Raw genomic sequence first — 21,899 nt, 5'->3', positions numbered from 1 at the left:
TACAGTTTCTGCAGGGGTATGGACAGAACCCAGGACCTCACATATGCTAGGTGAGTGTTCTACCATGAACTACCCCTCAGCCTTTTATCTTTTGAGTTCCAGGGAGAAGCCAACCATGTCCCCAGATGTGCCCTTTGCCTCCTATGTGCAGAAGCAGCAGAGTAGCGGCTGAGCCCCAGTGGTCACAGGCCGGAAGGGGGTGGTGGGTCAAAGGTCAAAGGTCAAAGGTCAAAGGTGGAGTAGTTCATTAATACACAGGGAGGTGTCAGAGCAGTGAGCCATGACGCCTGAGGACCGTGGACACTTGTGGCTTTCTGGTTGTACAGAAAAGTTTCCAGAAGTAACTGAAGAGATCAAAGCAGGCATGTGGAATGGATCACAAAGGCCACAGTGGAGTCTCCAAGGTGCCAGTGTCACTAGGAAGGTGAGTGGGGTCTGTGGGATTGTGTGAAATAGTATTAATATGTCTTCTGTGTTTATCTCCCATGCCTAGCTCCCTTCCTCCCTCCCTCCTTCCCTCCCTCCCTTCTGGCCTCCCTCCCTCCATCCCTCCCAAAATGTTCTTTTGGGACACTCAAAGTTGGGCTTGACATGACCCCTCCCTAGTGCTTTTCACTCTAAGAGATCTGTCAGTTCAGCTCAGATGTTTAGCCATAGGTAAGCAGAAACCAGGATGAACCGCTGAAACGAATTACTTCTAGAACATGTACTCATTTGTAATATCCCTCCAGTGTAATATCGCACTTTCCCCTCCTTCCTTCCTTCCTTGTCCTTGAAAACAAGGGTGTGGGGATGTCCCCCACAAGCAGCTCTGTCCATTTTCTACTCTGGCCCGTGGCCCTGGAGGAGGATCTTTATAGCCCGTATTACCTGGTGACTGAGATTTGGGACGTGGGTGAAGGACGAGGTCAAGGGCTTAAAGCTCCCCCCGCTTTTTAAAAAAAAGATTTATTTATTATATATACAGTGCTCTAGCTGCATATACATCTGCAGGCCAGAAGAGGGCACCAGATCTCATTATAGATGGTTGTGGGCTACCATGCGGTTGCTGGGAATCGAACTCAGGACCTCTGAAAGAGTAAACAATGCTCTTAACCTCTGAGCCATCTCTCCAGCACCAAAGCTCTCCCTTCTAAGACCACTGTAGAGTGCTTTTCTGCAGCTCTGGATCCCGCTGGGTTCTAGTCACTTTTTCCTGCATCCCTTCAGACCTGACAGAAGGACCCGTTTCCTCTGCCACAGCCCTGCCTGGGGACTTCCCTTAGTCTTTGTGGGGCTTGCATGATCTTACATAGCTCTTGGTGACCTTGTAGGGTGTTACATGTCTCAAGTACTGAAAGACATGTCATGTCTTCCACGGGGGGGGGGGGGCATTCAAGATAGACTATTTTGTGGGAATTTTTAAAGTCTTGACAGTGTCAGCCAATATCCAGAGATACTGTCGTTCTTGCAGGAGACACACCTGTACATCAGTCTTCCTCTCTCTCTGGCGTTCATCCTTCCCCATTCACCATTTTCAAATGCGTCCTTGGCTGCGGCTACTGCTTTGTCAACATCCGCTAAGGAGGCGTAGGATACTCTGCATATTGTCTGTTTCAAGGCAAGCAATAACAGACCACCTAAGGGATCTCTAGATGTGTCTCTTGGAATTAATATTATATTAATAGCAAAAGTATTACTTATCAAGTGAAAAAAAAAGTTCCATGACAGAAAAAAAAAAAAAAAAAAAAAAAAGAAAGAAAGAAAGAAAGAAAGAAAAAGAAATAGACAGTTTGATTGTGGAAACAGAACAGAACCTGATCTTGGTCCATCTTATGCCTCATCTTATTCTGGAAGAGCACATTTAGGGCAAGTGTACAATTCTTCCTCCGGAAGTGGAATTGCTTGCTGTGAGTTCTCAGAGCCTGGAGTATCCCCCACCTCCACCCCCACGGAGCTCTGTACAGAAAGATCTTCTGCAGTGTATGGGCACAGCAGTCTAAATCCATCATACTCAGTCTGCTTAAAAAATTAAAAAAGGGGGGCTGGAGAGATGGCTCAGCGTTTAAGAGCACTGACTGCTCTTCGAGAGGTCCGGAGTTCAATTCCCAGCAACCACATGGTAGCTCACAACCATCTATAATGTGATCTGATGCCCTCTTCTGGCCTGCAGGTGTACATGCAGGCAGAGCACTATATATGTAATAAATAAATAAATAAATATTTTTTAAAAATTAAAAAAGGGTTGGTATAGCTCATAGTGGCTAGTGTCAGAGCTGAACGGGTTAGAAAGACCCAATGGAACATAGTTGCATGAGGAGTGCGGGGGGCCTCCATCTGCCTGGTGCACAGCCCTGTAAGCTAAAAGCTCATCACTGCCAGTCACCGGGGCTGTCATTACTCACAGATCCGTCCGCGGGGTTGACCGTGTCGTACGTCTCTCCGTCCTCGGCATCCACAAACTGCCCGTTTATGAAACACTGATACGGCATCCTCACTGTCATTTCGTTGACCTCCTTTGTAACCTGGGAATAAAGTCAGTGTATTTCTGTGCCTGTCAACTTGATAGCAGACAGTGGTAAAAAAAAAAATCACAGAGCTCGAGATGGGTAAGAGCACTTGTTGTCCTTGCAAAGGACTGGGGTTTGGTTCCCAGGACCCACATAGCAGCTCAAGTTCCAGGGGATCTGATGCCCTCTACTGACCTCTGAGGGAGCCAAGCACACATATGGTGCACAGCATACACGTGAGGCAAAACACTCAATCAAACTTAAAAAGAACATTTAAAAATCCTAAAATAACCTTAAATTTATTTATTTATTTATTTGTTTGTTTGTTTGTTTTTCGAGACAGGGTTTCCCTGTGTATTCTTGGCTGTCCTAGACTCGCTTATGTAGACCAGGCTGGCCTCGAACTCACAGCAATCCACCTGCCTCTGCCTCCCAAGTCCTGGGATTAAAGGCGTGCTCCACCACCGCCCGGCTTAAAATAACCTTTTAAAAAGAAACATATTCGCTAATGTGCGATCCTAGTGCCATCTACTGTCACAAGAACAGACACGCTCATGATGCTCCGATGCCAATGGAGGCCTGAATCCCTGGTCTGGGCTTTAGTCCGCTCAGCTGTTCGGCATTACACAGAAGAAAAGTGCCTCAAACAACCGTGGACAGCGCCATCTAGTGGCAGACTCAACAGCACCACTTCGATCCTTCGAAATTGTTTACGGTGGCATTTCCCTATATTCGGGGCCATCATAAGAATTCTTCCTTACACTCTGTCTGTTATACACGAGCTGCTTTATTGCACTCTATGGTGCTAGATAACAAGCAGAGATTGTGATTACTGTGTCTGCTTCCATCAAGCTCAGGGTTCCCACCGATAAAATGGAGAAAAATGGTATCTTCCTTCTACCGTGAACACGTTCTTCCAAAAGGAAGGAGAAATGAACGCATCCCCAAATGAGCAGACAAGAGTGCAATGACATCCCAGTGAACCTTTGGGCTGGAATGAAAGGACAGCAAACAGCAACATATGAAGCCGGAGAAATGGCCCGCTCGGTGGTCAAGAGCACTTGCTAAACCCGAGCTCAGATCCTAGCAATCACTTAACAAGCCAGGAAAGCCGGGCACACCTGTAACCCCAGCTCTGGGGCCACACAGAAACAGGAAGATGACTCGGGGTGTGTGGCTTCCAACATAGCCAAGAAAATGTGAGCTCGGATGCAAGCCCCAGGTTCAGGGAGAGGCCCTGCCTCACAGGAACATGTACCAGATGATAGAGGATACAGGAGGACATCTATATCTATGTACACACACACACACACACACACACACACACACACACACACACACAAAACCACAGATACACATGCATACACATAATTAAACAAAACAAGAAAAAAAAGACAGTGAATGAGGCAATAATTAAAAACCTGTTGTAGGTTTCATAATAAATGCAGATGAAATTCATACTAAGAATTATAGGGGCTGGAGAGATGGCTCAGTGGTTAAGAGCGCCGCCTGCTCTTCCAGAGGTCCTGAGTTCAATTCCCAGCAACCACATGGTGGCTCACAACCATCTATAATGTAATCTGGTACCCTCTTCTGCAGATAAAGCACTCATATGCAATAAATAAAATAAATATTAAAAAAAAAAAGAATTATAGTGCAAATTTGGGTCTATAACAGCAGTGTGGCAGTGAGGTTTTCCTGTACTACTGGTATTAAGTTGATACCTGAACTAGATTGGTTTACACAAAGATGCTTATTGTAAGAAAATAACTAAAGATGTAGCACTTACATAATCCACCACCAGCTCTGCCTCTTGGTCCTCTCCTCTCAGTTTGCGCACGACCTTTTGGATGAAATCTTCAAACTTGGTGGCCATGTAGACATCTTCATTCTGCAGTTGTAGCCCCCCGCACTTCTGTCTGATCTCCTCCACCAGCCTTAAAGTGAGAACCTGCCCGTGTTAGGTGGTATTTTTTAAAGAGTTCACAGCCTGCTCGCTGGCTGGCGTTGGTCAAGTGGTTTTGGCGTGGTTCCTGTTTGCATTATACAAGATTGCCTTCGGTGGCAACTACAGAAGAGGTTAAGGCATGGGACAGAGGCTGGAGAGATGGCACTTTAGCTGCTCTCACAGAGGACCTGGGTTCAGTTCCCATCACCCACATAGAGCAACTCTCAACTGCCTGTAACTCCAGCTCCAGGGTGATCTGACACCCCCTTCTGGCCTCTGTGGGTACTGCACACATGTGATGCACATAAGACAAACAGGCACACACAGAAACATAAAATAATAATAAATTTAAAATATGATGTGGCATGAAAAAAAGTTAAAAGCTTGTCTTGAAGACACTTTTGTTGTTTTTAACTTTAACCACAACTATAAATATGATAAGAGAAAGATGTTTTAGCTACGGCACAAAGTCTATACCTTTCAAATGAACTCAGAAAAAATGGGAGGGAGGGAGGGAGGGAGAAGGGGGGGAGGGAGAAGGCAGCTTCCTAACTGGAAAGATGATGAGACCTGAATGTAACAGGGAATACTTTCTGTAGTCTATCTACGCAAGAAGAGCACCCGTCTGTTTGTTACATGTTTAACGCAGGCACTTGGTAGCACCCATAGAAGGTCAATAGCATCACAAGTCCTTTTCAGCTGTTAGCTGACCTCAAGTGGGAAAGATACATCAGGTCCGGTGTGGAAAGCCCACCACATACAGCCCTCTAATCACTTACTCCCTGAGAAAGGTACTGTGCCTGTAAATTGCTAGGCTAATAACCACAGGCCTAGCAAGATGGCTCAGGGGGTAAAGGCACTTGCCAACAAACCTGAGAGCCTGATCCTAACAACCCATAGAGTAGAAGGCACGAGCAGATGCCCACACGTTCTTCTCTTCCACACATGTGCCATGACATGTGATTGCCCAGACGAGCTTCCACCCAAGTAAATATATGTTTTGATAAAGTAAGGAATGAGGAATGTAACTCACTTTAACAGGGAATGAGCGATTCCTGCAGTCATCTTGTCAGCAATAATAGCAATACAGCATTAAAATCCTCAGTATGCTAACCAGAAATTTCTAGGTACTCATGAAAACTACAGTTTAGGGGCCTAAGCCCCTTGACTTTTGATGATGCCATGTGTTCTTGGAGTTACTATCTTTGGTTACCCCATGAATAAAGGGGAGGTGTTAGAAGATTGGAGAAGGTAGGAAGTCTTGGGACAGGGGTGGGTAAGGATTTAGTGTCCTGGGCTGGAGAGTGGTTTGGTGGTTAAGAGCACTGACTGCTCTCCCAGAGGACCTGGGTTCAGTTCCCAGCACCCACATGGCAGCTCACAACTGTCTGTAATTTCTGTCTCAGGAGATCTGACACCCTCACACAGACATACATGCAGTCAAAACATCAATGTACGTAGACTAAAATTAAATAATTTCATTTATGTACACCAGAAGGGAGCATCAGATCTCATTACAGATGGTTGTGAGCCACCATGTGGCTGCTGGGAATTGAACTCGGGACCTTTGGAAGAGCAAGCAGTGTTCTTAACCTCTGAGCCATCTCTCCAGCCAAATAAATTATTTTTTAAAAAGAAACATGAAAGGAAATGTGAAAACAACCTGGTTAGCAACATATAAAAAGATCTGTGAGTGTGACCACAGAAACAATCAAACACATGAAAAGCTGTGACAGACAAGTGGGTGGGGACGAGTGTTCAGAGATGGTGGCTTTACCTCACAACATCCATTGAGCTTGCTCCAGACTTAAAGAAGTCTGTGGAGTCTTCAATCACAGAGACGTTGCTTAAAATTCCAGCCCAGATGACCTGCACAAAAAAGAATCATCTTCATGAAAAAGCGTCCTCCAGCATCCCAGGGCAGAGAGGTCCTTGTCCTTCACCCAAATCCCAGCATGGCGGTACTGCTCAGCATCTCCTTCAGTCACATGTAGCCAATGAATGTGAAGAAGTGACCTGAGCTCCCCTCCCCCTACCAGTTTGGCCCCATGGGAAGTGACATAAAATTACGTGTGAGCTTTTGTTCCTTCTGACTAGAATAAAAATGACTTTGGGGCCAGGCATGGTGGCGCACGCCTTTAATCCCAGCACTTGGGAGGCGGAGGCAGGTGGATTGCTGTGAGTTCGAGGCCAGCCTGGTCTACAGAGGGAGTCCAGGACAGCCAAGGCTACACAGAGAGACCCTGTCTCGAAAAAGAAACAAAAACAAACAACACAAAATGACCTTCAATCTGGCTTTCTGAATGGTTTTACCTTTATCCCCCATGTCCCAACTTCACCCAACCCCTCCAAGGCAACGTGGAACTGAAAAATAAGTCTCTATATACTGTGCCTGAGCGTATACATTTCGGAGTTGGTTTCTTAACCACAATTTATGCAGAAGGAGGAGATAAAGTCACACGCCTACTGCTCAAAGGACAGTTACACCCGCCACAAACATGCACGGGGTCTCCAAGGCATGCGTCACGTTGAGGGCATCGCACGTTCACCTTGATGGTCTCTGCTACTTTCATCTCCTCGGCTGTAAGTTCAACTGCTGATGTCTCACCCGATGAAAAATACTGGGAGGCAGGAATCATCTTCCCATCCTCAAACTGCAGGTTTCTCACCATCAGCTACGGAACAGCAGAAAAACAAACTGTGGATTCGGACCCCCCCCCCCAAGACCTAGGCTGCTGTGGGGAGGAGGAGTTGGACAGGTAATCGGCTTGTTTGGAGACAGCAGACATAATGTGTCAAAAAAGATTGTAATGACATCTTCATAGTGGCAAGTCTAGGGTCAGATGCATCTCTACATGGATGGACAGTGCACTTGGGAAACTTGGGTTCAGGGGCTTGGACTAAAGCCTCCTGAAGGACACTACTGATGTCCCCAAGGACACACCACCACTGCCAGGGAGCAGTCACTCACGCTGGTGCATTTGGATACATGAGCTTTGCTGTTGCAGAATTGAAGGCTCAATGAAATTCTGTGTTTTGTCTAGTGTCACCCAGTTAGTAACCAACAGCTGGTTTAAGACTTAGCAGGGGCTAGAGAGATGCCTCAGCAGCTACGAGCACTTTCTGCTCTTCCAGAAATCTGGAGTTCAATTCCCGGCAACCACATGGTGGCTCACAACTGTCTTCGATGTGATCTGATGCCCTCTTCTGGTATGCAGTCATACATACAGATAGAGCGCTGTATACATAGTAAATAAATAAATCTTAAAAAATAAAAAAAAAAAAAGATGGCTGGGTGTGGTGGTGCACGCCTTTAATCCCAGCACTCGGAAGGCAGAGGCAGGTGGATCACTGTGAGTTTGAGGCCAGGCTGATCTACAGAGGGAGTCCAGGACAGCCAAGGCTATCCAGAGGGGGAAAAAAAGGACTTAACAGCAGGTGGTCACTAAAACACTGTAACATTACATTTTTGTTTACCCTTAACAACAGGGACAGATACGTAAACTACAAATGCCCCTTAATATCCTTTGTGGGAACACTGTCCAGGAGGCCCAGAGCTAGCCATATGGGTAGGGCTGGCCTAGGGAAGTGATAGCTGTGGACAAGGGAAAAGGCCACGTGGGTCTCAGTGGATCTTCCCAGTCACTTACAGTGGGAGCCAGATATGGGTCTCTCTCCTTGATTTATAGACAGGGAAACTGAGGCCCAGCAGGGCAAACCATCAGGTGGATGAGCAGAGGCCCATAGTTCTGATTCAGTCCCCAGGTCCTCTTGTGCTCTTGCTGTGGAGCTCCACGGAGCCATCCTGAGGAGCCTTGTCTTGGGGCATACAAATGTCTCTCATCCCCAGAGACATGGAGCAGAGACACCATGAGCCTCCCCCCATCCCTAGTGAGTGCAGGAGGAAGCCATTTCCTAATAGCTGTGGGGTTAGAAGGAAGACAAGAAAGAGGCTTTGCATACTCACTGCTTTTCCATCATTACCAAAAAGAACAAGTCCGTTTTTGGTAACAAGACCAGGCTTCTTGGCACCTCTAATGTCCAATGGCTCTCCAGTAGGCACAGAACTGGTCAATAGTGAGGAGCCGTAGAAAGTCACCATCTAATGAAGAGATCAAACCCTGTAAACTCAGGCGGTAGAGCCACTGCCACGGGTGTGCACAAGTTGCACAAACACCAAAGTTCTAACTTCTATGGTAAAATTGAGACACGAATTTGTCGCTCTGTATTTCTCTGGTGAGACTGAGCCAAGCATCGGTAGAAATGTAACACACACGAGGATCTCTGCGAATGTGCAATCAGCATCTCAGAGATGGCGGGAGGGAGGCTCAGTGCTGAAGGGTGCCTGCTGCTCTTGCCGAGGACACGGGTTCAGTCCCCAGCACCCACATGGCCGTTCACAACCACCTGTAAATCTGATGTCTTCTGGATTCTGAGGTTCTTACACACACATAGAACACCCCCCAGGCACACTTATGCATGCATAGACATAAAAAGAAAATATAGGTTTTTTTTTTTTAAGCCTCAAAAGTGGGGCCTGGGGAGAGTCTCAGTTGGTAACGTGTTTGCTGCAGGTGCATGCCGACCCTAGTTATAGCTTTAACACCCAGGTAAAAAGCTGGGTGTGATGGTGCTGGCTTGTAATGCCAGTGCCGGAGAAGCAGAGATAAAAGGATGTCAGGGGTTCGCCAGCCCGCCAAGCTAGCCAATCGATGAGTCCCAGGGTCAGTAAAAAACATAACTCAAAAGCCAAAGTGGAAGAAGAGGTCAACGTCAGTCTCTGTCCTCCATACACATTTGTGCACATGCACTCACACATACATGGCCTCACACGCTACACATACTCCCTCATACATACACACACATAAACACATGAACAAACACATATATACACTTACACGAAAGTTCCACACCTAGGTGATATGAATATACATTTATCACGCATTCAAATGTGAAAAAAATTACTTTGAATTAATTAAAAAAAAACAAGATTAAAAGAAAAAAGTGGAGCCTTTCACCATAGAGGTTGTGTGTGTGTATGTGTCTCTGTGTGTGTGTGTGTGTGTGTGTGTGTGTGTGTGTGTGTATGAGTGATGCCGGGGATGGGTTACAGTGCTGGGGACTTGGTTTTTGGTTTGTTAACTTGACACAACCTACAGTTATCTGCAAGAGGACCCTCAATTGAGAAAATGCCTCCACCAGATTGGCCTGTAGGTGTGTCTTTGGGGCATTTTCTTAAGTAATGACTGATGTAGGAGGGCCCAGCTCATCGGGGACCATGCCACACTTGGGCATATGGACCTGGGTTGTGTAAAAAAGCCAGCTGAGCAAGCCATGAGGATCAAGCCAGTAAGCGGTGCACCTCCCACTCCTCCGTGGCCTCTGCTTCAGTTCCTGCCTCCAGCTTCCTGCCCTGACTTCCGGCTGTGATAGACAGTTACCTGAAAGTGTGAGATGAAGTAAACTCCTTCCCAGTTTCCTTTTTGTCAGTGTTTTGTCATAGCAATAGGAACCTAAGACAGGACTGACTGACCTCAGGGCTTCATCTATGCTATGCAGTGACTCTAAGGCTGTGCCCCCAGGAGCATGTGCATTCTTCCCTTACAGGATGATGAGGGGTGAGCTATGCCAGCTGTTCTGGGGATCGAGTCAAGGAAGCAAGACTAGAAAGTACAGTGACCAAGAGCTAAGGATACTGGTTTTTTAAAAATTATCATCTATAAATACTGCCTGTCATTTATTGAGCTCTAATAGGCACTATGTATGGAATATTTCTTGAATACCAGGGACCATGTATTTACATGAATGAGCATGTATTAATTCATTTTTTTCTTTCTTCTTTCTTTCCTTCCTTCCTTTCTTCCTTCCATTCTAGACAGGGTCTTACTGTGTAGCCTTGGCTGTCCTGGACTCACTTTGTAGACCAGGCTGGTCTCCAACTCACAGAGGTCTGCCTGCCTCTGCATCTTCAGAACTGCAGTTACAGGAGGACCACAAATTTGCAGCCAACCTGAGTAAGATGGGGGCAAAAATGTGGCACGATGATACAGTGCTTTCATGGCTGTGCAAGGTCGTGGGTTCAAATACTAGTGCTACACACACACACACACACACACACACACACACACACACACAGAGAGAGAGAGAGAGAGAGAGAGAGAGACAGACAGACAGACAGACAGACAGGCAGGCAGGCAGGCAGACACACAGACACAGAGAGGGGGAGGAAGGGAGGAGGGAGATATTGTATGGGGGAGATGTAGCCCTCGAAAACATACCTGTCCATTTATGTCTGCCCAGGCTCCAGGGACCTTATCATGACCTCGAATCCAGTTATGCAAAACTTCAGCAGGCTGGTCCCAAGAAATCTAGGTGAGCACAAATACAGGTCATGAGGCCTAAAGGTGACACTAACTTCTCTCCATCCTGGATAAGAGTGGGGACACATAGGACCAGCTGGCTTGGAGCGGCTACCTCTGGGTCAGGAAATGGTACCCTGGGAACTACTGAGAGGTAGAGGGCTGTGACTTGGCTGTGCAGTATCGATGCACGTACCTCAGCGTTTTCCTTCTTCTGTATTCCTTCATACGTTGCCCCCTCCTCTGGCTGGGGAATGCGAGGAGCTTTTCCATCAGCTATAAGTTGGACAGCTTCTACCTAAAGCCAAAACCACCACTGTTGTGTTACAGCACAGAGAGCCACAAAGGCACGGCCTATATAATGGAAGTTTGCACTCAACAGACTGGCTGCATACAAAGCTGCTCAGAAAGTAAGGCTGCGGTGCCAACTGCCGTTCGTTTCTTCAAGCCCAGGTATCGTGTCAAGCACATCGGGAATGGCAGCTATGTTACGTAAGTTATACCTTACAGGCATTGCGTGTATCCTGAAAGGTGTATTCCACATTCCTGATTTGTACATGAGGAAGCTGTCATTTCAGTCAAAGTCAAGCCACGAACCCTAGGTCCAGCCACATTTGGCCTAGGACAACTATGAATGCAACCAGACACAACATTGTACACAAACTAACTTGAGACACTAGCCGAACGTGGTGGCGCACGCCTTTAATCCCAGCACTTGGGATGCAGAGGCAGGCAGATCACTGTGAGTTTAAGGCCAGCCTGGTCTACAAAGTGAGTCCAGGATGGCCAAGGCTACACAGAGAAACTCTGTCTCGAAAAAACAAAAAAGCAAAACAAAACAAAAACAAAACAAAAAAGATAACCAAAAGATTTTTTAAAAACCTTTTTTTGGTAATGCAATTGCACACCTTCTGAATATACGGTGTCATTTCACAACAGCAAAAGATTTGCCATGCCTGGCATAATGTACACCTAGGCGTGCCCACTCCAATATCAAGTCTGCAGTCAAGCCGGGGTCATTGTTGGGGAGAAGCTTGGGAGCAGAGTTCATGCTTAGCATATGCAAGGCCCTCGGTTCAAGCCAGAGAGTGGTGGGGAGGGCGGGGCGGGGCAGGGGACGATGGGCTACTCTGCTAGTTGCAGTGAGGCTAAGCTATCTAGGACCCCACTTCTTCGGGATGCATCTGCATCCTCTTTCTTCCACATTCACTAGGAGGTCCATGTTTGCTCGTGTGCTATTCTGATTGTAATGGCCAGTTGTGAACACCTGCTGTGCGCTGGGTCCTTTACTCGAATGATGTCATTTAATATTCAGAATATTCCTACAAGCCAGACACTATGGACACAGGAAGGAACCGAGGCCAAAGAGGTTAGGCTTGCTGTGGTCAGTCCATAAAGCGTCAGCCTGTAAATGGTGGAACTTGAAGCTAGGTCTCTCTGACGCCAAGAGCCCTCTGTCTAAATCTTTAAGTGACATAAGCAAGTCTCACTCTTCCCTCACATCAAAGAGGAGCTACCTAGTGCAACCTTGCTACTTTTTCTACCAAATTCTGGTTGGTTGCCGGGGTTGGGTCTGTGTGTAGAGGGGGAGACAACCAGATGGCATAGAAATTACTTGCTGAATCTTTGAATAGTTTTGTGGATAAAATATTTTGCTTCACCGAGTGTGGTGGCGCACGCCTTTAATCCCAGCACTTGGGAGGCAGAGGCAGGTGGTGTGCTGTGAGTTCGAGGCCAGCCTGGTCTGCAAAGTGAGTCCAGGACAGCCAAGGCTACACAGAGAAACCCTGTCTCAAAACAAAAAACAAAACAAAACAAACAAACAACATATATCTGCATGGTATGTATGCACCTTCAGAATTTTTCACTCTGAGCACATCTGAATAACTAAATCAATAATCAATAATCAATAATCAATAATCACACTTCACCTTGTTACATAGACTAAGTAAAAATACCTTTAAAGGAAACCTAAGTTACATAGAAAACAAACTAAAGGTTCTTTATTCTTCCTTATAGCTAGTCATTATCAACAGGGCTGGAGAGCCAAGTATGGGGCAAAAGGATGGAGAAGTTTAATTGTTGTCTCGTTCATCCCATCTTTCTGAAGAGGAGCATATCAGTAGCTTGACTATTCAAGCTCAAATGTACATTACAGGCCTGAGCCGCTAGGGGTTGAAGTCATGTGCCACCATGCCTGGCTTGGCAACTTCTTCACAAAAGAATAACAGTCCTCAAATGTTAAAGGTTTCCTAAATTATCATTGATGGCATAAATATACTGACCATGGCCTTGATTCCTTCGGGAAAAAGGAACCGGTTATAAAGCGTGTCCACTGTGTCATTGGGTTTGACGTCACATGATCTCTGAAGAAGAATGGGTCCCGTATCTAAACCATCATCTGCCCAGAAAACAGAAAACCCAGCTTTCTTATCTCCCATGATTAGAGTCCTGTGAAAAAGAACAGTTTCAACTTAAAATGTTGGTTGACTGTAGCAGGTAGAGAATTAGTCGTGTTAAAGGACAAGGTAGTTACAATGGAAAAGCAGAGAGTGAACAAAGTGGCCTAGGGAAGTTTATAGTAGAACTCAGAGCTGTCAGTGTTCATAGAAGGCAACGCCCAACACCTGCTATTTACTGCACCCTCAGCTATGTATAGTCTTGCAGTAATGGCCTGTGATACATCTTAAAAGGTGTCAGAGCTGGGCTGTAGTGGCGCATGCCCTTTTTCCCATCCCTCGGGAGGCAGAGGAAGTCGGATCTCTGAGTTTGAGGTCAGCCTGGTCTACAAAGCGGATCCAGGACAGCCGGGGCTGTTACACAGAGAAACCCTGTCTCAAAAAACAAAACAAAACAAAACAAAACAAAAAAAGGTCTCAGAATCCATCCTCATTGCTACCCACTGATTGCATGGGTGCGCTTTCTTCTTCAGGAGTGAGTACTTTTCATGCCTGCCCGTACTTCCTACACTGCACTTGATCACATATTAAGTGGAATAAGAATGGAAAATAAAACAGAGGGAAAGTACTTGGGGCAGAGTGAAAAGGAAAACTAATTGTTAATTTATGTTGTATGATTGAGTATAAATGTCATTCAAGATCAGAATTAGCCCTAGATTGGCTATGTAAACTGGTAAAAAAAAGTCACTTGATTAAATCAACTGTTCATACTGTATGCTGTATACGGCCTAGACTAAGAGAAAATGCTTAGCTTGACTCTATAGGGCTTATAATACAAACAATAAGCTGAATATGTGGATAGATACCTATAAACACTGCTGACTGAGCTATCTCCCTAACCCCAAGCACACCTAGTAGAAGAAAAGCAGAAAAAACCAAGGACTGTGGCAATAGAGCCACCATCCCTGCTATTCTAAGTCTCACCAGTTGATGGCAGAAGCTCCCCTGTGTCTGGGTAAGAGCGATGGGTGGTAGATGATGGAGCCATGCTTTGGGCCATCGATGACGTCCATGGGGATGAACTGTGTGCAGAAGGGAAGCACGTTGAGCTCGGCGCCCACGGATCGGTAGGCTTCTGCCACCTCCTTGATGGTTTTACCCTTGACTCTCCATCTGGGGAACTTGAACACAGGGGTCCCGTCTTTCTCTGCAGCCAAAGCTAAGCGTAAAAAAGAGATTGTCAGGCCAGGCGTTGGTGGTGCACGCCTTTAATCCCAGCACTAGGGAGGCAGAGGCAAGTGGATCGCTGCTGTGAGTTCGAGGCCAGCCTGGTCTACAAAGGGAGCCCAGGACAGCCAAGGCTACACAGAGAGACCTTGTATCAAAAAAACAGAAACAAAACAAAACAAAACAAAACAAAACAAAACAAAAAAAAAAAAGAGAAAGAGATTGTCTTTTTGGGGGGGCATGGTATTATATTAACACACTGTAACATCACAGTTTCACACAACTTTTATAGGCTAATCACAGTGGGGGACAACTGAGATTGTGACTAGAATTTTGATGTCGTTACTATTGTATCGGGTGGGGACGTTCATCTATATATTGAAAGCACAATGTACTTGAGTTCAAAAGCTGGTGAACAGATAAATAGCTTCAGATTTACATGGAAGCTTCTTCTTCTTCTTCTTCTTCTTTTTAAAGAACTTTCCTTATATTTTTATTCATTTAGTGTGTGTAGGTGCCCAAAGATGGACTGTGTGTGTGTGTATGAGAGAGAGAGAGAGAGAGAGAGAGAGAGAGAGAGAGAGAGAGGGAGAGAGAGAGGGAGGGGGGGAGGGAGGGAGGGAGGGAGGGAGGGGAGGGGGGAGGGAGGGAGGGAGGGAGGAGGGAGGGAGTGGGAGGGGAGGGAGGGAGGGGGAGGGAGAGAGAGAGAGAGAGAGAGAGGAGAGAGAGAGAGAGAGAGAGAGAGAGAGAGAGCGCACCATTCTAACTGTAAAGAATGAGCTCAGGAGAGGTAGGAACTTGGGATGGCACCTTATTGGTCCCCTTTTGTGGTGGGGTTTGGCTGCCCAGAGCTAGTTTTGGCTTGCTCAGTGGAGTCTCCTGATACAAAGTATCAGATGCTCTCACTGTTGATTCTTTTCCAGCCTGATGCATGGCATAGCATCTTACATACATTTTCACACACACACACACACACACACACACACACACACACACACACACCCGTGAGTTCTCAGCATAGCCACATGAGGCAGGGGCCATTGAACCAGAAGCTAGTAAGTCAGAGGTGGCAAGGGGCAGAATCCACACCCATCTCCTGATTTTAGAGCATAGGCTGCTAAGCATGCTGCACCGTCTTGAGGCCATATTATGTATCAGTCAGGTCGGGCTTGTCTTCCTTTTTGAGTTACATCATGAGCTGAAGGGCCATGACCAGTGAAACAAGGTCCTGACCCTGGGGCCAGGTACCAAGGAAACATTCCTTTCCCAGATCTATATTAAAATGAGAGCACTGGGCTGGAGAGATGGCTCAGAGGTTAAGAGGATTGGTTGCTCTTCTAGAGGTCCTGAGTTCAACTTCCAGCAACCACATGGTGGCTCACAACCATCTATAATGTGATCTAATGTGCTCTTCTGGTGTGCAGAAGACAGTGTACTCATAGACATAAAATAAATCCTAAATAAAACGAGAGCACTGACTGCTCGTCCAAAGGTCCCTAGTTCAATTCCCAACAACCACATGCTGGCTCACAACCTTCTATAATGAGATCCAGTGCCTTCTTGAGGTGGGCAGGTGCACACACGGACAGAATACTAGATGAATAATAAGTAAGTATAAGAAACAAACAACTAGTCTGATAATAATATATATTGGTTTTCTGAGACAGGGGTTTCTCTGTGTAGTGTTGGCTGTCCTGGACTCACTTTGTAGACCAGGCTGGCCTCGAAATCACAGAAATAGATCTGCCTGCTTCTGCCTCCTGAGTGCTGGCATTAAAGGTGTGCGCTGCCATGCCCAGCTTGATGATAATATTTGTAATCCCCAAAATCCATGTACATCACTGGGACTGCTAGCAGTCTGCACTGGTCTCCCAGTAGTCGGACCTCCTCATGTGGTGGTTGGCTGTAATTGTCAACTCGACGCAGTCTAGAATTGCCTGGGGAAGAGTCTCCATGAGAAACTGTCTGTGGAGGGTTATCTTGATCATCTGAGTTGTAGTGGGAAGACCCCATCCAACATAGGCAGCACCATTCCCTAGGCGGAGGACCTTGAACTGTATGAGAGTAAAGAAAGGTGGCTGAGCACTGGCATGCATGCACACTACTTTTTCTCATAGCAACGGACTGTAGCCTGAAATTGCAAACCCCTTAAGTTGCTTTTGTCGGGGCTGCTTTTTAAAAAAAATTATTTATTTATTTATTTTACGTATGAGTGCTCTATTTGTGTGTATACCTTCATGCCAGAAGCAGGCATCAGCTCACGTTATAGTAGATGGTTGTGAGCCACCACGTCATTGCTGGGGAATTGAACTCGGGACCTCTGAGTGAGCAGACAGTGCTCTTAATCGCTGAGCCATCTCTCCAGCTTTTGTTTGTTTGTCTTCAAGACAGTCTTGGCTGTCTTGGAACTTGCTCTGTAGACCAGGCTGGCCTCAAATTCAGAGATCCACCTGCCCCTGCCTCCTGAGTGAAAGGCGTGCGCCACCACTGCCCAGCATGTCAGGGCATTTTTCAACATCTTGTTTGGCTAAATATGTAGCTACTTCAAAGGAAGAAAAAAAATCTCAATTTCTCAGGCCCCGTTGTGAATGAATTTGGTCTGTGCCTAAGATCTGGCTGATGGGATAAGAATGGGAGTGATATGTGCCCATTCTGGACTATGTCGTTAAAGATGGGCTCCTCCTCTGCTTCCTTGACTTCTCTGTTTAGTGTGTGTATTTGTGGTGTATGTACTTGTTCATATGAGTGTATGCACATGTCCACATGTTCACCAGTGTGTGTGAAGGCCATAGATCAATATCAGGAGTCTCCCTTAATCCTTCTTCATATTTTTTTAAAGATTTATTTTATGTATATGAGTGTTCTAGCTGCATGTACACCTGCATGCCAGAAGAGGGCATCAGATCCCAGTACAGATGGGTGTGAACACAATGTGGCACTGGGAATTGAATTCATGACCTCTGGAAGAGCAGACAGTGCTCTTAACCGATGAACCATCTCTCTAGCCCCTTCATATTGTTTTTTTAGACAGGGTCTTTTACTGAACCAGGAGCCTCGCAATTGGGTAGGGTATCTGTCCAGTGAGTCCCAAGGATCCCCTTGTATCCACCTCCCCCCTACAATGTTGACATAACAGACAAGGCCAGGGTACCAACTTTTATGTGAGTGCTGGGAATCTGAGCTGGGTCTTCAAGCTTGTATGGAAAGCCACTTATTAACTGACCCACCTTCCCAGCGCCCTCTTTTCTCTGTTTGTTTGTGGAACACAGACTTGGCTGTGGTGGAGGAAGCCACCTTGGGCCATGGATATGAAAGTCTTGTGTTGATATGGTCCGATAACAGTAGAGGTCATATGCAATGCAACGAAACCAGCTCTGGTCACCAGCCAGCCTTGAGAACATTTGACCCAGTGTCCCAAGGCACACTCACCTAGTGGATCAGCCTTTCCATCCTTGTCTGGAACTGTGAACACCCCCACTACTCGGTGGCCTTCTTTCTGGAGGTGGCTATAGACTTCCTGTCCAAAGAGGCTCTGGCCGATAAGTGCCAACTTCAGCTTGTTTTTGAAATAAACCTGTGAAAGAATGTAGTGATAATGACAGCTGACACTGTGGACAGAAAACATTGGGTGACAAATATTGAAGAATGAGTCATATAAAAATGACTGGAGAGGCTACCAGAAGTTCTAAGCTCTCCAAAACAAAATGATTAGTCTGATGTGATGGCAGCAGGGTTGCTAGGTCAAGATCTGCCTGGGCTACATAGTGTGTGACTTTCAGTCCAGCTGTGGCACTTGAGGTAATAATCCTCCCCTAAAATAGACTATCTAACAAAACCCATAGTTTCAGACACAAGAAAGAAATGACTTCTTTCAAATTGTTTTTCAGGGGCGTCCAAGAAACTCCCCAAACAATACTACTACTGTTGCCTTTGGTTGCCTCTCAGAAGTTGAAGGCAAGACCTCATTGCTGAAAATGCCGTGCACTTCAGACATAGGACATAGAAAAATCGATCTGGATTTCATGGGAAGGCCTCTTCCCTGAGGACTTACTTTTATAATACTAGAAGGTGCTATGCAAGCTACCAGGAGAGAAAGCAAGCAGTAATCCTACCCAGCTGTGACATTCGCGAACCACAATGCCCATCATGACAAGATATTCCTAAATGCGCAATAATGGCACCTACGTCCTGGTGGTAACCAACGGCTTTATAGTTGGGGATAAAGACTTAAGACCCTCTCAGTAGAAGGGGGTTTATGCCTGGTAATATAGCCCTACCCAACTCCCCATGGCTAGTGAGGTCATGGATCTTAGAGGAGAGCATTACCACAGCCTCTTTACTAAGCTAGTAAGATTGCCAGCTGCATCCTAAATACTTATCCTTAGACTCGCAGATCAGTGGTATTAGATGGAGATAATGACAGAAAGCCACCCAATTGAATAAAATACAGAGAACAATTGGCCATGGGGTACCCAGCCCCAACTGATACACCTACAATACAAACTCCTACGCCTATCAAATCACAAGTGACCAGCCCTAAATGCACACAGGCAATGCTAAATTGACTCAGCAGGTTTTATACACATGCACACAAACACACACACACACACACACACACACACACACACACACACACACACACTAAAACCAAAGTAGATTGTGCCCAAGAAGCAAAAACCTGGAATTGTACTCATACACCCCAAGGAAAAAAATACAAATGCTCTATAAATATTTTATCTCTGAATCCTGTAATTAGGGCTGAAATAGAATCTTCCTGTTGGCCACCTTACAAGAATTTCAACTTCTCATACAATCACTAATGCCAGATATTTTAAGACACCAGAAACACTGCTTTCAAGCTACACAGAGAGGCCAGGCTGTAGCTCTTTGGGGGAGTCATTGTGCAAGACCCTTGATTCAACAACCAACATTACCAAAAACATTACCATGCGCTCAACAACCAGCACCACCAAAAGGGAGGTGGGGGAAAACCCCAAAGCACCCAAAAGCCAGGAGGCCTCATCCTTCAATGCAGTGTGCGTGCTACATTTTACATGATGACATGACAACATGACGACACTCATCTAGCTAGTTGGCATGCAAGTCTAGAACAGCCGAGAAAGGGTGTTTGAAGCAACCATGCTGTCACTGAGACTATTACATCCATTAAACACTTTCTGAGCCATCAGGGATGCAGAGCTAGGCTAGGTGGGGAATACGTCACCTGAAGGGAGCTCTTCATAGTGGGCAGGAGATAGTATATGTGTGCATATGTGTTTGTGAGTGTGTGCCCATATGAGTGTGTGTGCTCACGGGTGTATAAACATCTATGCCTGCATGAGTGTGTGCGCATGTGCAAGTGTGTGTGGAGGCCAGATGTCAATGCTGGATGCCTTCCTCAGTCACCCTCCATGTTACTATTTAGGACAGGACCTTTCACCATACCTGGAGCTGACTGATTCAGCTAAGTTGGTATCCAGTTGGCTCCAGGGATGTCCCCTGCCTCTGCCTTCCCAGCTCCTAGGTTACAGGTGTGCACCGCCATGCCCAGCTTTTTACACAAGTGCGGGGATCTGAACTCGGTGCCAGATGCTTCACTTTTGTTTGTCTGTTTGTTTTTTGAGACAGGGTCTCTCTGTGTAGCCTTGGCTGTCCTGGACTCACTTTGTAGATCAGGCTGGCCTCGAACTCACAGCGATCCGCCTGCCTCTGCCTCCCGAGTGCTGGGATTAAAGGCACGTGCCACCACTGTCCAGCCAGATGCTTTACTTTTACCTGTCGAGCCACCTCCTTCTCCTCAAGGGAATTCTTTGGCCGACTCTCGGGAGTGTCATTTTGGGAGCTGGGCAAAAGAATGTTGGGGAGGATTATGGGAGAGCCCTGGGAAGTTCCAGGCAGAAGAAAATGAATACAGTGTCCCAAACGGAGTCAGGGAATGCCAACAAACATCAGTGGAGACAGGAACTGCAGGGAGCTTTGTCTATTGCCAGTAATTTGTACCGTATTCTGAAGTCAATGGGAATCCCTGGGTGACTTTGGGCAGGAGAGTTGACGTGGACTCAGTTCTGGGTTAGCCGATCTCTGAGGCAACTCTACCGAGGCGTGAGCTGGCTCCAAGGAGGCGTGCCTCTTGCACTTGAAGATGGAGCAGAGAGTGAAAAATAACAGCTGACCTCATGGCTGACTTTCAGTATTACCCCCAGGATATATTTGGAGCGTGCGCGAAGGCCCACGGCTGCTGTTACAAAGCTCTCACCTGAATAGGAGCAATGTGTCGTACTTTGCACGGAGATGAAGCTCGGCAAGATGCACAGATGCCGCCATCAGTGGCAAGCCCCTGCGACTTGGCTTCCTTTTTGCGTAATTTTATGCTGAAGGTGTTCATCTGGTGTCATACTGATTTTTGCCCCCCTCAGTGGTAGGGGAGTCAAAGTTCAGTCATTGTGTATGCCAGGCCAGAGTTCTGCTACGAGTCCATCCCTCACCGCTTTTTAAAACTGCTTTTTTAAAAAAAGATTCCTTCCTTTTACATTACTAATGTGTATGTGTCTGTGTGGGTTTATGCCATGAGTGCCTGATGGCCTCAGAGGCCAGGAAGTGGTGTTGGAATTACAGGTGATGGTGAGCTGCCCACCACAGAAGATTGTAGAGGACAGAAAAAAAAAAGGTCCTTGTGCACCCAGATGGGCCCTGGAGTCGCCAAGAACGTTAAACACAGAACTTCTCTTCAATGGAATGAGGTGTTTTCCTCAGACTGGGTGTGGGGGAGGGTGTTGTAGCTTACGATTTGGTAATCCCTTGCTACCTTTTGGGCCAGGTTCCACCTGTGTCCCCCAGAATATTGTTAGTTTATCCCAGAGTTCCCCCACCCCAAAGCCTTGAGCATACTTCTGTCATAAAGCTCATACTTTTTTGTTTGTTTGTTTTTTGGTTTTGTTGTTGTTGTTGTTGATTTCGAGACAGGGTTTCTCTATGTTATCTTGGCTGTCCTGGACTCGCTTTGTAGACCAGGTTGGCCTCGAGCTCAACAGTGATCCTCCTGCCTCTGCCTCCCGAGGGCTGGGATTAAAGACGTGTGCCACAACTGCCAGGCAAAGCTCATCCTTTTGAGAGATGTCTCTTGTACTTTACAACAGTCTAAGTGAGTTCTATGCTATGTTATGGACCAGGCCAATCCTGACACCCGCAGGCATTATGCGTACCTCAGTCAGTCTCCCCAGGTCCTTATCTTGAGCACTGTTTCTAGGTCAACGGTTGTGCTCATGGGCAGAATTACTTGTTGTCTGAAAACTTTCTTCCAAACTTGTGCTGTGCTTAGTATGGCTAAAGTAAAATGATCGGGGTGGGTCAGACTCTAGAGGTCTTGGCCCAGCACCAACTATCAAAATCAGGCCAATCTGAGCTTTATTCTTACCTCACCCTGATCGCTTTTCCCTGCCTGCAGGGCCCTCCCACAGAGGCAGGGAACTGAACTCGC

General features: G+C 46.4%; 1 protein-coding gene across 1 annotated transcript in view; it reads right to left on the bottom strand.

Annotated features, from left to right (window-relative positions):
* The window catches only part of Aldh1l2 (aldehyde dehydrogenase 1 family member L2), a 45,241-nt gene that overhangs the window by 20,278 nt on the left and 3,064 nt on the right, over positions 1-21,899 (bottom strand). The window contains exons 2-12 of the mRNA XM_051139861.1: positions 17,852-17,996; positions 14,180-14,414; positions 13,082-13,247; positions 10,993-11,094; positions 10,716-10,805; positions 8,405-8,539; positions 6,987-7,112; positions 6,215-6,306; positions 4,279-4,426; positions 2,385-2,504; positions 1,463-1,590 (exon numbers count right to left, since the gene is read on the bottom strand). Coding sequence (XP_050995818.1) covers positions 1,463-1,590; positions 2,385-2,504; positions 4,279-4,426; positions 6,215-6,306; positions 6,987-7,112; positions 8,405-8,539; positions 10,716-10,805; positions 10,993-11,094; positions 13,082-13,247; positions 14,180-14,414; positions 17,852-17,996 — 1,487 coding nt within the window. The remainder of the gene's footprint in view (positions 1-1,462; positions 1,591-2,384; positions 2,505-4,278; positions 4,427-6,214; positions 6,307-6,986; positions 7,113-8,404; positions 8,540-10,715; positions 10,806-10,992; positions 11,095-13,081; positions 13,248-14,179; positions 14,415-17,851; positions 17,997-21,899) is intronic.

The sequence above is a fragment of the Acomys russatus genome, chromosome 31 (assembly GCF_903995435.1).
Source record: "Acomys russatus chromosome 31, mAcoRus1.1, whole genome shotgun sequence".
NCBI lineage: Eukaryota > Metazoa > Chordata > Mammalia > Rodentia > Muridae > Acomys > Acomys russatus.
This window is presented reverse-complemented; position numbering and strand designations above follow the sequence as displayed.